General features: G+C 40.0%; 1 protein-coding gene across 1 annotated transcript in view; it reads left to right on the top strand.

The window, feature by feature from the left end:
- The window catches only part of TMIGD1 (transmembrane and immunoglobulin domain containing 1), a 48283-nt gene that overhangs the window by 8903 nt on the left and 23306 nt on the right, over positions 1–16074 (top strand). The window contains exons 2-5 of the mRNA XM_075196896.1: positions 7654–7768; positions 9594–9656; positions 11517–11801; positions 14768–15046. Of these exons, the coding sequence (XP_075052997.1) occupies positions 9605–9656; positions 11517–11801; positions 14768–15046 (616 nt within the window). The 5' untranslated portion in view covers positions 7654–7768; positions 9594–9604. The remainder of the gene's footprint in view (positions 1–7653; positions 7769–9593; positions 9657–11516; positions 11802–14767; positions 15047–16074) is intronic.

Raw genomic sequence — 16074 nt, 5'->3', positions numbered from 1 at the left:
ATTAATCTCCCTGTGCCGAAGCGTATTGTTGCCCATTCTACCCGGTCGGTTGGGGCGTCTTGGGCTGCTCGTAATGGAACCACGGCGGACCAGCTGTGCAGGGCAGCCACCTGGTCCTCGGTCCAGAATCCATACCTTTACAAAATTCTACCAATTTAATATATTTGGCCGTAGTGTTCTACGTGCAAGGAGATCAGAGCGGTCCCATCCTTCAGAGGGATTGCTTTTGTAAGTCCCCATGGTTAAGGAGTGTCCCCCAGATGGATGAAAGAGAAAACAGGATTTATACTTACGATAAATCTTTTTCTCTGAGTCCATCTGGGGGACACTGCGATCCCCCCCATCTTTTTCGTTGTTTTCTTTTATCTCCACTCCCCCCTCTGTTGAGTGGTGTGTCTTGGTTGATTGGCCTATCATCCTAAGGGCTTTGGTAATCAAACTGAGGTATGTGGGGAATTGGTTGGGGTGATATGCTGTCAGCTGAAAAAAGTTAACTCTTTGGGTGCCAGACTCCTCCCCCTGACTCAACCCCATGGTTAAGGAGTGTCCCCCAGATGGACTCAGAGAAAAAGATTTATCGTAAGTATAAATCACGTTTTTGGGCCGGTATAACAACCGGCCCAAGTCTCTATTACTTGGGAGCTGGCCCCTACTCTGGGACCAGCCACCTTCTATCATTGGCCGCAGATCTTTCTGCACTTCCTTCCTCCACTATGTGTAGCCAATCTGCAATACACGCGGTATGACATGGAATGCACACCATGTAACAGGTGCCGTCCCATGTGTCAAGTTCAGCAGACAGCGCACGCGAATAGAACAAGGTAAGTGGGGGGGAGTGTTAATATGTGTGTGGGTGGGCAGTAAGTTAATATATTGTGTGTGTCGGGAGTAAGTTACTATATTTGTGTGTGTTCTTGGGCCGTAAGTTAATGAATAGTGTGTGTGTTGTCAATATGTTAATATATAGTGTGTGTGTGTGTGTGGTCATTATGTTAATATATAGTGTGTGTGTGAACTGTGTTAATATATAGTGTGTGGGCACTATGTTAATGTATAGTGTGTGTGGGCACTATGTTAATATATAGTGTGTGCGGGCACTACGTTAATATATAGTGTGTGTGTGTGGGCACTATATTAATGTATAGTGTGTGTGGGCACTATGTTAATGTATAGTGTGTGTGGGCACTATGTTAATATATAGTGTGTGTGCGGGCACTACGTTAATATATAGTGTGTGTGTGGGCACTATGTTAATATATAGTGTGTGTGAACACTGTGACTATTAAGTAGTATTGTTATTTTCCCTTAATATTCAGGTATGACAATGTATATTGTATGTAACCTTGTAATGTAATCTCAACGTGTGCTTTGCTAAATGACATGAGTCTGAACCTCTGCAAGTGTCAATAATCATTTGAAATTAGCCAGACCCAGGGATAGATAATGATCTCTGAGGAGTTTTTTTTGTATGCAGAGGATGTGGACCTGACCAGCCAAGCAGAACGTGCAGAGGTGAAAACTCAGGCCCTGTGAACATTCCAGATTTCAGGACATCCATAACTCACTTTGGAAAGCTCTGTGTCATTTTGGGAACCAATTTGACTTAATTGAAAATGTAATTCTTAAGGTGGGGGTGAAGAGGCATGTAAGAAGGGTTTAAAATCTGCTTTAGACATTACAGTGTGCATTTTTGTGAGGGGGTCTATTAAGACTGAAATGTCCCATCTTTCTCAATTGTGTAACCTTACACACACCACTCTTAATTAGTAAGTAGCAACTCTTTTTTTGTTTCCTATTTCATCTCTGAAACTTATTTGATCAACGTATATAACTTTTTTGTAACTAAGCCTTGGAAACATTTTTCAGATTAAATACATTTAATCTAGCGTGTTCTCCTCGATTCTTTGTGAACTTACGAAGCCCAGGGAGGCTCATGCTACTTGTGTATGTGATCTAAGTGTGAAACATTAATAAATGGTTTTGGTGAACGTAAGGACACCACAATAAATCCTTTGTGGTGGCAGAAAAGTTGTTTTCATTGCTAAGTGACTAAGGTGACGCCAGTCATGGCCAGCTGTTCAGATTGCTGTATCTGAGACAGGTTGGGCATTTGTGGCAGGCACTATGTTAATATATAGTGTGTGTGGGCACTATGTTAATATTTATTGTGTGTGTGTGTGTGTGGGCACTATGTTAATATATAGTGTGTGTGGGCACTATGTTAATATATAGTGTGTGTGGGCACTATGTTAATATATAGTGTGTGTGTGGGCACTATGTTAATATATAGTGTGTGTGCGGGCACTACGTTAATATATAGTGTGTGTGGGCACTATGTTAATATATAGTGTGTGTGGGCACTATGTTAATATATAGTGTGTGTGGGCACTACGTTAATATATAGTCTGTGTGTGTTTGGGCACTATGTTAATATATAGTGTGTATGTAGTGGGCACTATGTTAATAGAAAGTGTGTGTGGGCACTACGTTAATATATACATTGGTAGTCAGCATATCTATGTTGACTATCCCAACAAGATTTACCCCGACATGAGGACTCTGAAGGGCTCCTTCCTGACCGTCAGCGATGACGTCGCCTCTTCAAAGCGACTTCAGCCAATCACAATCAAGTAAGAAGCTGGCTCGACTTCATGACGTAATTCACCATGGCGACAGTATTATCGCTGTTATATTGGCAATATCAAGAATGAGCGCTAATGATAACCAAAAAGCAGCCTAAGTCACCATAAGAGGAGCCACCTGCTCCCCCAAACAAATATATACAACAAAATGGTCAGCAGTCAGCATCCTCATTGAGCTTTGATTGATGTGCTGTGTTTAAAGAAACCAGTTTGTAAGCATACAGCCGAGGGGGGCCCCTTCACGTGGTTATCCTATACTTGACTATCTGGAACACACTTGGAAGAGGGTTTCTCTGCCTAATATTGTGGATACCCCATTTTACTGTTGGGACTTTACTGCTCTATGTCTATTTCAATTTTATGTTACAGCTTTGTGTTTGATGCTGGCATCCCTGTATGTGTGACCCTTTCAGCGCTGTAAGTGACCATTTTGTTGTAGATATAAGTATTATCGCTGTTGTTATGTAAGGGGGGGTAATGTAAGTATGCATTCATGTACAATGTAGAAGGCTTTGTAAACTACACACATCTGGGCACACATATAAAGGTACAAACACTGGGCACACATATAAAGGTACAAACACTCTTGGCACACATATAATGGTACAGTCACTCTGGGCACACATAAAGGTATAGACACTGGGCATGCATATAAAGGTACAGACACTCTGGGCATGCATATCGCATATAAAAGTACTGACTCTGGGCATGCATATAAAGGTACAGACACTCTGGGCGCGCATATAAAGATACAGACACTCTGGGCACGCATATACAGGTACTTACACCCTGGGCACGCATATACAGGTACAGACACCCTGGGCACGCATATACAGGTACAGACACTCTGGGTACGCAAATACAGGTACAGACACTCTGGGCACCAGGGCCGGATTAAGGGAATGGAGGCCCCCTGGGCTAACGATACTGTGAGCCCCCCCCTCCCCTCTTGTGAATCTGTCCTGTGTGCAGGCATTCTTCTGTCACTCCCTGTAGTGCTTCCACGGTGCGCAGTAATCTCCTTACTGAGATCTCGTGAGAGTGAGACTATGTCTCATAGTCTCACAATCACGAGATCTTCTCAGTAAGGAGATCACTGCGCGCCACGGAAGCACTACAGTGACAGCAGGCAGCTAACAGCATAACATTTCCTTGAAGAGCTGACAGTCGGAGGCGGGGGTGTCACTGGCTTGATGAATAATGCCGCTGGCCGCGCTACGGCTATAAAGAAAAAAAAAGTAGTTTCAAGGACTCCCCCCCCGAGGCATCTGGGGGGCACTTGAAACGGGCCCTAGGTCACAGAAACTTTGGACTTCTTGTTTCCCAGGTTATCGCAAAGGGAGTTTTCTTCTTTAGGTCTCGACAGTCTGAGTATTGTCTCAATTATATCATGATCTGATTCTTGAGGCGGCAGGCTTCTGAAAAGGGTGATGATGTTTTCTTCCAACTCAGCATTAGCCATATTTGAAGGTCCCGGCCCTGACTGAGTGTGCTCTGAAGAATTGTACTGGAACAGCCAATTGTCTTTGGACCTAAAGAGGTATGATTGCCGTTTAGATTCTGGAAAACTGATTTTTTTGCAAGGTTTGCGAGGTTGTATGTGCTGATTTGAGGAGTGGATATCACAGAGCTCAGCTAACCTGTGGCCAATACTACATGCTAAAAGGCTTTGTCCCCCCTCAGATGGCTGAATAGAAGAGACTGTAAATTGGTGGCTATAGATTTTTAACTTTGTTCAATATATTTGCCGATCTACTACCACTGCGCTCCTTAGGTCCCTTCTAGGTATATCATCCCAGCTTATTATTAAAACATATTTTACAGAATTTAAAATTAAATAATTACATCATTTTAAACTGGTTAACCAGTTCAGGCATGTTTACTTTAGAAAAGAGGTGTCTAAGTGAATATATGATTACTATATACAAATACATTAAGGATCAATACAGAGAACTTTCATGGGAACTTTTTACCCCAATACACAGGACACGCAGTCACCCCCTAAGGTTACAGGAGAGGAAATTTCACAACCAGCAAGGAAGGGGTTCTTTACAGTAAGGGCAGTCAAGATATGGAATTCCCTGCCAGGGAAGGTTGTGATGGCAGATTCAATAGATATGTTTAAGAAAGGGTTAGATTGCCAGATATATTGGCCTATTCTAGGTCAATTTTGTTTAGATTTGCTCTAGAATGGCTTTTAGATCAAGAACATTATACAGATAAAGAACTTGAAGAAGAATTATTTGCTCCATATTTAAGAGCTGCCTTATTACATCTATCAAAAGCATTGATTCCCAAAAGTGTACAACAGAATATATTATTTAAATATACTTACGGAGCATGGGGGGGTAATAACAAGGTTATATCACCGGGATAGTGTTTATACTAAGTATATAACGTTTTGGGGTAATCCTGATTTTAGCCCAGGTTTAGATAATACTATTTTTTATATATGAATAAAAAAAAGGAATTGCAGCTATCAAACATGTATTTGATCCTGGAGGTGACCTGTATACATTTGAACAACTTAGGGAAAAGAAAAATCTATCAAATTCTCAATTTTATATGTATTTGCAGGCCAGACATTATGCAATGACAGTTATGAAAAGTGGTTTGGAATTACAACAACTAGATGAATTTGGAAGTTTAATGCAATATTTAACAAAAAATAAGTATAAGATTCGACTTATTTATAGAAAATTAGTGTTGAAGGATCCAAAAAAGATATGGTCCAAAACTAAAAGGATATGGCAAAGAGACTTTCCTGAAGTAAAGGAAATGAAATCTTTTTTGGACCATATGGAAGGGAAAATGAAAATGCTTACATCGGCTAACTTACAAGAAATACATTATAAATTGATTAATAGAGCATATATATCTCAACACCAGAGGAAATATATGATATGTACTGAATCTGGAAGTTGCCCTAAATGTAGACATGTTGAAGCGACACTGTTTCATAATGTATGGTCCTGTAAAAGGATAGTAAGATTCTGGGATAAGGTTATGGGGCCTGATTCATTAAGGATCTTAAATGAAGAGGATCCTTATTTCAGTCTCCTGGACAAAACCATGTTACAATGCAAGGGGTGCAAACTAGTTTTCTGTTTTGCACATAAGTTAAATACTGGCTGTTTTTTCATGTAGCACACAAATATCAACTTTAAATTTCAGTGTACAAATAATCTATCAAGTATTTGTGTGTTACATGAAAAAACAGTCAGGGCCTGAGTCATTAAGGAGAGTAAAGCATAAAAAAGGAGTAACATTTGCACCTGGGCAAAACCATGTTGTATTGGAGGGGGAGGTAAATTTAAAATGTGAGGCAGATTTATAGTTTGGGTAGGGCATGTCCTAGATCAACTTTATATTTCAATGTAATAATAAAGCTAGCAAGTATTTGTGTGCTAGATGAAAAAACAGCCAGTATTTAACTTATGTACAAAATAATAAACTGATTTGCACCCCTTACATTGTAACATGGTTTGTCCCAGAGAACATTTACTCCTTTGCTTGCCTTAATGACTCAGGCCCTCAGTATTTAACTTATATGCAAAACAGAATACTAATTTGCACCCCTTGCATTGTAACATGGTTTTGTCCAGGAGACTGAAATAAAAAGTTTCTCAAGTTAAGATCTTTAATGAATCAGGCCCATGATGTTTATAAATTATAGTTTTCATACTATGTTTTATAAAAGTTATAAGACTTTATTATTTGCAGACTTTCAGGAATGGTTAGAATATTTACCTGATAAGAACATTACATATTAGATATTGATTATAATAGTTACAATAGTAAAAAAGGTAATACTGAGAAATTGAATTTCAACATCTTCCCCATTGCTTACGGAATTGAAAGCAGAGCTATTATAAGTGCTTTATTTTGATAGGAGGGCAGTATTATTAGATATAGAAAAAGGAATAATATAAATGGGGAGTATATATAGAATCTTTAACTGAAGAATCAAAAACTACTATTATGAAAATATTTGACTTAAATGGATAGGCTTATGTAAGGAAAATATAAGAAGAGTTAAAAGTTGAAGCTATGAGGATATGTGTATAAAGGATAAATGGGAAGAGTAGAGATGCCAATAAATGAACCGGAAAAGTACCACCTCCCCCCGCACTCCACCCTTTTCTTTTTCCTTCTTCACCCCTTTTGTATTGAATGTAATGATTTGAAATCTTAGAGGAAGAATTGTAGAGGTCAAGGAATAGAAAGTGGAGATGGTAAATGTATAATTTTTATGTGTATTGTATTAATAAAGATATTAAAAACATAAGAAATGGGTAGACAAATTTTTTGCGGAAAAGTGTATCCAGGGATACGACCGTTAATTAAAGTGAAGGTTAATAGTGGATATAGGGTAAAAATAGGACTGCAATATTGGGTCTGAGGGGATTTTCACAATTGAAACAGATTGGCGGTTGCTTACTCTGGATCAATTTTAAATATAAGTGCAGGATCGCAGGAGGTCCAAAATAGGTTGAACTTGATGGACTGGTGTCTTTTTACAACCTCATCAACTATGTATGTTACTAGCCCAAAAGCCACTTTTGTTGAATAACGCCCAAGTTTTTAAAACTGTACTTGAGTTGTTATTTAGTCAATCAGTGACCCTACAATGTATTAGAGAAACATAATGTCTGCTATAGTATTTCTCAGCCTGCAGTATTTGTGTTTCCAGGAGTGGTCCAGAAGGTATATGTATGTATTTTTGTCTGCATGGCATTTATATTGAAAACTTTGATAAATATTAAGTTTGTAAAATTTCTGTAAAAATAGGGAATATATTTTCCTGTGGACATTTACAAGGTGAATGACACAGAAATAATTCCAGAAGCCAGAAATCTTTGCATTTTTCAGTTAATGAGAAGCCTCACCCAAAGTCATTAAATTAACTAGAACAAGTTTGTCTTCACTCAAGAAAGCAGAATGCTATTGAGAGTGGTTTTATATTTACTTAGAGTCTATAAAGTGTAGACCTTGACCTGTAACTTCTCAGGCATTGACCTGACGTCAAAAGAGAATTCTAAGAGAATAAGAACAGCACCAAGAAAGTCTATGTGCTCATTTCGTGGAGACAACTACTCGGAGTCACCCCAGTTTCCTCATCAAAAGTAAGAGATTGGATATTTGCTTATATTAGACTGAGTGTATTCTTCCTTTATTTAGTATAGGTCGTCAATCATTTGTAAAGAGGCAACATATATCAAACCAATCTATGCATGCTTCTAGATCTATGAAATCTCTTCCCTTAAGTTGGCCACCATAAGTTACCTTGAACATGGGGAACTTGTACATCTAAAAAAGATTTAGTGAATTCTGCTTAGTTACATAATACCACTCATGAATTTCTTGGATGCAACTAAGAGAAATAAAAAAAAAAACATGGTATAGTTCCTGTTTTATATCAGTTACTTGTAAATTACTAAATTTACAGGATTAGATATTTATTTATGATAAGTGTGACTAGATTTAAGGGATTTATAAGGATAGTTGAATATGACTTGTAGGTTTTTACAATATTCTGCAATACATTTATTATTATATTTTATTTATGAGGCGCCACAAAGGTTCCGCAGAGCCGTACATAGTGCATGAGATAAAACAGAACCCAGCATATAGGGCAGTACAAAAATTCCAATAAATACAAAGCAATGCAGATGTAGAGCCCAGCCAGCCCCTGAGCGTCCCTACTCTGCTCTTTCGCCCCTTGCAGTCAAGCCCCAAATGTGTTGTATTGTGTCATCCATGACATCTACTCGTGGTGTACTAAGGCTGACCACCAGCTGTAATATAGATTAAGGTGGGTAAACAGGAGAAACTACATATGCAGGTGTGATATAGATGAGGCAGGTGAAGGTGTGTTCAGACACAGATGGTGAGAATATTGGGCACCAGGTCATCTGAGATAAATGCATTCTAAAGCATTTATTTACAGGATAACATTGTGCAGGTACTAGATTGCACATCATTAATCAATAATTCCTCCAGAGCATCCACCCACGCTCTCAATATCCGATTCTCACATTCTTTCCTTTCTAGCTTTCTCTCCTGACTCCTCTCTCTTCCCCATCCCCAACTAGATGGACATCACCTCCTCCTATGCCAGCAGGGAGCATTAGAGATAACTCTTTTATTAGGGTTTACATAGAATTTTCTAAGTACATTAGATAGAGAATTTATGGATGTTTACAAGGGTTGACTGTACAATGAGAGGTGGCCAGCCATTAATACTGTAGAAGAAAGGCAAAAAAGCACAGGTGTCCGTCTAAAAAAGAGACATCGCCAAGTGACACCTAACTATCTGCAAGTACAGTAGACCTGCAACCATAGGAATATCAAATCAAGAGGCAAAAGCATTCATTTAGTTTTTGCAACACTGATTAAAACATTATTTTGACATTTTATTTTTGGTACATTTAGAAGCGTTGCTCCCATTTATGGTGCCCGAGGTAACATCACTGTGATTGTCCGTCAGTAACTACATTCATTAATTGCAGGAAGGAGGACAGTGTAACACCAGTAATCTGCAATTCCTCCTGCAGCCATCGCACTTCAATCGCTATCGACCACCACAATGCTAGCACAAGAAGCTCTGGTGATTGGTGTCACACTCCTACAGTCAGGTTTCAGGAGCGGATGAATGTCACACTTCTAGGCTAGAGGCTGGGAGGCGAGAACGTCATCTCTGCCACCCCTAAAATGATGCCACCTGAGATAAGATTCTTATCTAGCCTCAGGGGGGGTGGAATTATCCTGAGAACACTGATTACAGTACACTTTTCTATAGACGAATAGATGATCATGTCCCATGACTCATGACTTATTTGAGGATATATCATATTAATGATAATAAATTGTCTCTGTTAAACAATGATGTAATGCAAATTGAAAAGTAAGAAAAAAAAATGTTTACTTATCTCCTTTTCTCTTTACCAGCTTTTGGGACAATGAAGAAATTTATATTAGTGTTGCTCCTTTCCCTGTCATATCTAGAAACAGGTGGGTGATCGCCAAAGTAAAATCTCCAGTTTCTGTCACTATATAATGAGGATATAGAATCCTGACTTCTCATCATCATTATCAAGATCATACATAATTACAGTGCTAGCAAAGCAAAAAAATATATTTATATATTAGAGTGAGGTTAACTTATTAAATACACAGTAGAGCATTCAAAACATACAAACAGTTTTGCATATAGTGTAAAACCAGGCCATGCTGGTTTCCTTTCCAGCCCACCAACAGTCAGGTGCACGAACTTTATGAACAGTACCTTTATCTGTGATACCGCTCCTACTACAATGAACTCTCATTGGCTGCCATAACAATACTCTGCAATGCAGGTCATTCACAGGGAGACACCGAAAATGGTAAGAGGACAGTTTGCATGCACAGGCAGTGTTGCACTTAATTATCTCAGTGCACATCCCTATGTTATTAAAAGTTTCATGTCTGCTTCATGGTAGCATGGTTCTTTAAAGATGAATTTACATTTATATGTGTGGTGTAATTTGCCACAAAAAAAAAGTTACATGCATAGGAATGATGTCACAGATTAGTTCAGAAGCTCAGAAAAAAAAAACAGGTGATAGGAAAAATATTAAACTGTTTTTAACTGTTTAATCTGCTGTATATTGCCAATTGCAACAAAAATGCTTGAAATAAAGTACAAAATGTTTTATAAGTGGCTCCTATGGACTTCGGTGGTCATGTGTTTCTATGTATCAGGTAAGTTATTGGAAGACACTGGAGTGGTGTGCCGGATGAGATTGCAACACCTCAGTTATTGTGCAATTTGTATTTTACATCAGCTGTTCTATTTACCTCTTAGGCATCAACTTTTTATTTTATTTTTAATTTTAAAAGTTTATTCAAATACTGTATATCATGCTGAAAATCTCGGGGGAATTTACCACGACCAGGCAGCTGTAAAACGCCATTAGCTGAAAGAATAGAATTCCTCTCATTCCTTGCCTTCTGCGAACACTTTGCTTGCTTTTTCTTATGCTTCGGATGTTGGCATTGTCCAATAGCATCTTTACCACTCACATTTTGTGCAAATGAGAGGGATGAGACAAGGCAGGTATATAAACTTGAAACATACTATTACATTATTATATGTCACATGGGGAAGCATGGAAAGGTTGGTCGGGAAGGGCAGACAGGGCCGTAACTAGGGCTGTGCGATAGGGGCGACCGCCCAGGGCGCAACACTGAAGGGGGGCGCAGTTTAGGAATATTTTAGGTTCATTTGGTTAAAGATGAGGGCTAGGGGGGGCGGCATTTGTCTTTCTCGCCCCAGGAGCTAGAATTCAAAGTTACGGCTCTGAGGGCAGAGGTCGACTAGTCTGATGGGCATAGTATCTTAGATCCCTCACCTTTTGTGGTGAACACATGCCAGGCCATCCACTTGACTATGGGCGAGGATGGTGCCATAGAGTAAGGGACATCATATGTCTCTATCCTATAGCTGAACTGAATTTTAGTTGCTATTTTATGAATAGTGGAAGGGGAGAGTTGCTTCCAATTTAGTGTGATTGCTGCCCTGGGGACAATAAGGATATGGCCTCACACATATCTGTGGTGTTTCGGTAGTTGTTCGGGATAGAGATGGAGAAGAGCGATGAGCGGGGATGGAGTTAATTGCACCTTGGTAACTTTTTCTGCTAATCGAAAAACTTCTAGCCAAAGCGGTTGGATTACCTGGCATGACCAGAACACATGAAAGATATGCCTGACAGCCCCACATTGGGAGTGAGAGGGCCATATCTCATGTAGGTGGGACGGGATTATCTTATGAAGGTGGGACGGGGTCCCATGAATCTATTTTGTTTATGATCATGTATGTTTTAATTATAGCAACAACTCTACAACTATTATTGAATAACATAACAACCAATGGCCGTTTAAGTGGAAACGTCAGTGACTCTGCGACCATGCGCTGTGAAGTTGTAGATAACACTGCAGATGAGACTTTGATGTGGTACCGTGGGACCCAGCAGGTGGATATTAAATCTGAAAATAGCGTGAACATTAGTTATGTGTGCATCGAAAAGCTGACGGCTGAAGACCATGGAGTGAGCTTTACCTGTTTGTTGAAGAGTAACACCAGCATGAAATTGTCCGTACAGCTCTTTGTTCTATGTGAGTAGGTCCCCTACACCTATACATGCATTATAATAAGTATTGCTTTGATCTATTCTTTTACCAATAAGGAATATACAATGAATTTGAGTGACTTAGGTATAACTACTCCTGGCCAAAGGAATTTCAGACATATGTTTAGGATCAGTGAAGCTCGTAACTGGGTAATAAAAAGGGGATGATTGCTCACTGTGATAACAGGGTATCTCTGAATAAATAATTAAGTTAAGGTGACAGAAATCAGGTGATTTGCTGGAATACATTTTTAATAAGTTAATTCAGATATTAGAATAGCTCCTGACAACATTAACATATTCTTTCCGTAATTATCCTGATTAGGTAATAATCACAACATACATATTGAGTAAAAGACAAATTGCGTACCTTTTAGAAAATCAGCTAAAATACTATACCCCTCTTTTGCTGACTAGTATTTCCTGATAAAATGATTTAAGCATTAATTAAATAAGCTATAGATGTGGGCTATAATATGTGTACTGTATCAGGTCTCTAGGATTTATGTTTGTAAACATTGGCTTGATGGATTCCTGCATCAGGAACATACAGGTAAAGTCTTTAGTGAAAACTAACTAACTGTACCATTACATACAGAGAATTAGTCTAAGGACTCATGTAGTAGCAAGTACACGGATTAGCCAGTAGCAATCCAAAAGCCTGGGATCAAAGCCAGAGAGGGTAGTCATCCTAAGAGAAAAGAGTCAAACCAGAAAGAGTAGTTGTCGAGAGCCAAGAATAAAACACAAAAGTCAGCCAGGCTACAGATAGCAGCAGGGCATTAGGCCATTCCCTAATGCAGGTTTTCACAGATGATATGAGATTAAAAAAAATTGCAACAGGTTTTTAATTGAGCCTGTGGCTCACTGCACAGAGGACGCACTGCTACAACCAAGAGTCGGCACTTCAAATCCAGTAGCGGTGTCAGATGGTCTAAGAAGCCCTGTGTGTATTGCAGTGTAGCAGCCGCACCATATTGAAAAAGAGCTGTGATCCTAAACGGCGACCCTTGCATGCAAACAATGAAGATCTAAAGTCCTATGAGACTTATAGATCAAGTGCAGGGTAAATTAGGAACTGAACTAACTAGCACAGGTTGAAGATCTTGTGACAATAATCCCATGTGCTCATTCAGCCAATGTTAGGAAAGCTGGCAGACTTACCACAGTTTAATTTTATCACAGAAAGTTTCTTAGTGTCACGGATTTATAGCTCTGGTGGTCTTACCTGCTGATATTGGCGCTGCTAGGCTAGGAGGTGCAGAGTCTTAACACGCCTCTGGTCTTCGCCAGGGACCCCTGCAAGGGAGTTTGGGGTTCGCTGCAAGAGACGTGCAGGTCATGTCCCTCCCAGATAGCTACCAGCAAAGTATTTGGTGAGTAGATGTTGTAGTGAAGATCCTGTTTTAAATAGAATAAGGAGTACTCTCATTGGTGGCAGTGGAATTGGCAGTCAGAACAGCTGACCACCGACAGAAGGGAGACACGGATGTTTTGCGCATACGCCCGCACTGCCGGGCCGAGACCCGGAAGGAACATCCTGTTGCCTAGCAACGGGATGCTTGAGTGGGAGCAGAGAAGGATGCTGTCCTTGGCACCTACAGTGCGTGCAGGGACGTACGCACAGTAGGTACCACTTTATGGGATGTTCACATTCTCATTAATGCTCCTGCTCATATTTATACCTGCCCAGATGATGGCTAATTTTATTCTTTGAATTTAGAGGGGACAGTAAATACACAGTAAATGTAACGGGTTTAGTTATATGTTTTCTCTTCAGATCTCTGAGGCCACTTTGTACCACTGTGAAGGGCCCACCAAGATTCAAAGCTATAGCGGCACATGGCTGTGAAAACACATTTTATACACAAAAGCATGCTGTACAGAGATGTTTGGGGTATAGCTTGGGGTATTTAGGTTAAAATGTGTTACTGCTCACGGTTATTGATATAAGCTTGCAGAACAGGAAACAGAGGTCTTTGCCTATAGCAGCTGCCATTCCCATAGAGCTTGTTCCACTTACAGGTACTTGGATGCTCCCAGGTCTTAAGCTCTAGTGTAGTAGAAGCTTATATGCAATAGCGCAGCATATGGATAGGAGGCATTAAACAAGATAGGAGCAGGTGGTCAGGTGTCCGTAGACAGAAACAGGCCAAAGGGTCAGGCCTGGCAGCGAGCAGGGATTTCCAGTTCACAGAGCAAGAGGTCAGGGCACTCAAAGTTCAAGCAGGGTCCAAAAACAAAGCCAAAGGTCACAACGGAGAATCAGATCAGAGATAGCAGAGTATCCACAGGGACAAATGCTGGTCAGCAAAATGTGCAGCACACAGGACGTTATAACCGGCAAGAAGGTTAAGCCTTCCCTGCCTTAAATACACAAAGTGGCCAATCAGAAGACCGATTCCACACAAGGATAATTAGCCCCTAGGTAATGCTTAATGGGGCATATTCAATTGTTGGCGTTTCCCGCGGCGTTAAAAATATTACCGTTATTACGGTAATTCTAAGCCGGATTTCAGCTCGCAGCTCCCTGAGCTGCGAGTTGAAAACCAGCGTTAAAGGTACCGTAATAACGGTAATTACGCGCACTATTACCGTAATGATGGTAATAGTGCGCACGCCGCATTACTTTTCCGAGTAACGCCAACAATTGAATATGCCCCAATTAATTATGTGTTAATTACGCACACGTCCGGCTCTCACAGATGCCGGGGCGCGGATCGCAACAAAATGAAGGGACATTTCTCAAGTTTGAGTCTTTAGTTAAGCATACCAAACAGACCATTTTAGCTTGAGGCCTACAAGAGGATCCTCTTGGACTTTAATGGTCAGTTTGATCCTGGGGAAGTGTGATTTTTTTCCCCGGGAGTCAATAGTAAACATTTATAGTATATTAGGTTACCTTAACGGTAAATATTTTATACTTCATCACAATCTTCTTTCCTTTTGTAGTTGATCCCATACTAACTGGAGATCAACAGATGTTTGTGGAGGAGGGTAAAGATGTCCAAATAACCTGTGGATTCAAGGCCAACCCAGCAGCTACAATGTTTTGGAGGCAAAACAACAGTGTAATCACATTGCCCTCAAACTTCGAGGAATACATGACCACTGACAGTCTGCAGCTCACCATCAAGAAGGCGGAGAAGGCAAACGCAGCATATTACAGTTGTGTAGCATTACTTACCAATGGAACTGAGGTCGTCCAAGTGATTGAGTTGATTGTGGAAGGTAAGACTGAAAGGCATCATGGCATCCTAGCCTCAGACAGATGAGTCTTATGGTTTACAGCTCTTATGTGTTCTGAAGTCTCCTTTTTTCCACTAGAAATCTTTAGCTTATGTTGTTTAATGCTGTCTCTGTACCTCACCCACATCCACTGCTCCACCACATCCCCTGGTGTCTTCCCATTACTTATCTAAAGCTCATAATTAATCTTGCAATGAATGCGTACACACATCGCTTAAAGGAAATTAAACAACATTAGGCACCATTAGTCCTCTACACTGAGATGAATGTTACTCATTTACTGAGCACTCTGAATGACACTTATGTGACCTGACATTGTGGGAGACATTTGTGATCTGAAAAACATGGTTGTATCTACGTTATGACTCCGCACATATCTGGGTGCAAACCCCCTTTATACATTTACATGGTCCATTTGAGCATATGCTCTGTTCAACATTTATTTAAAATTTTTGATTATGACTGAAATTCATGGCTGTAAAAGTAATAGACGTTACCTCCACGTCCTGCATACTATTAATCTCAGACCACCATCCCACAGGGTCACCATTCATAAAGTTGCCTCTCTCCACCCCTTCTGGTGCTTACTATACAATACGTTTATAATTCTGGTGAAAAGTACACAAATTAGAGTTCATTATGGTATCAATTGTACAACGTAGAGTTTATTCTGGTGGCTAGTGTATACAGCAGACCCTAATCTGCTGGATAATGTATAAAATAGACTCCCAGTGCCTAGCATACCTCAAATCTCATGTCTAGTATAAAATTAGACCATTATTGTTGCTAGTGTATAAAACAGACATTCAATATTGTGGTTAGTGTATAAAGCAATCTTTCAATCTGGTAACTAGTTTTCTAATCACACCTTAAGCCTCACCACTGATGAAATGTTATAGTTGGCATGTCTATACATCCAGGGGCGAGGGTGCCCCTTCCCACGCTGACTCACAGATTGCTCCCCTTATAACCTCTGGGTAGTGGACATTTGTTCTCCTAGGGCTACATTT

This window comes from Mixophyes fleayi, chromosome 2, assembly GCF_038048845.1.
Source record: "Mixophyes fleayi isolate aMixFle1 chromosome 2, aMixFle1.hap1, whole genome shotgun sequence".
NCBI lineage: Eukaryota > Metazoa > Chordata > Amphibia > Anura > Limnodynastidae > Mixophyes > Mixophyes fleayi.
Note: the sequence above shows the minus strand (reverse complement) of the source record. Positions and strands in the feature narration are given on the sequence as shown.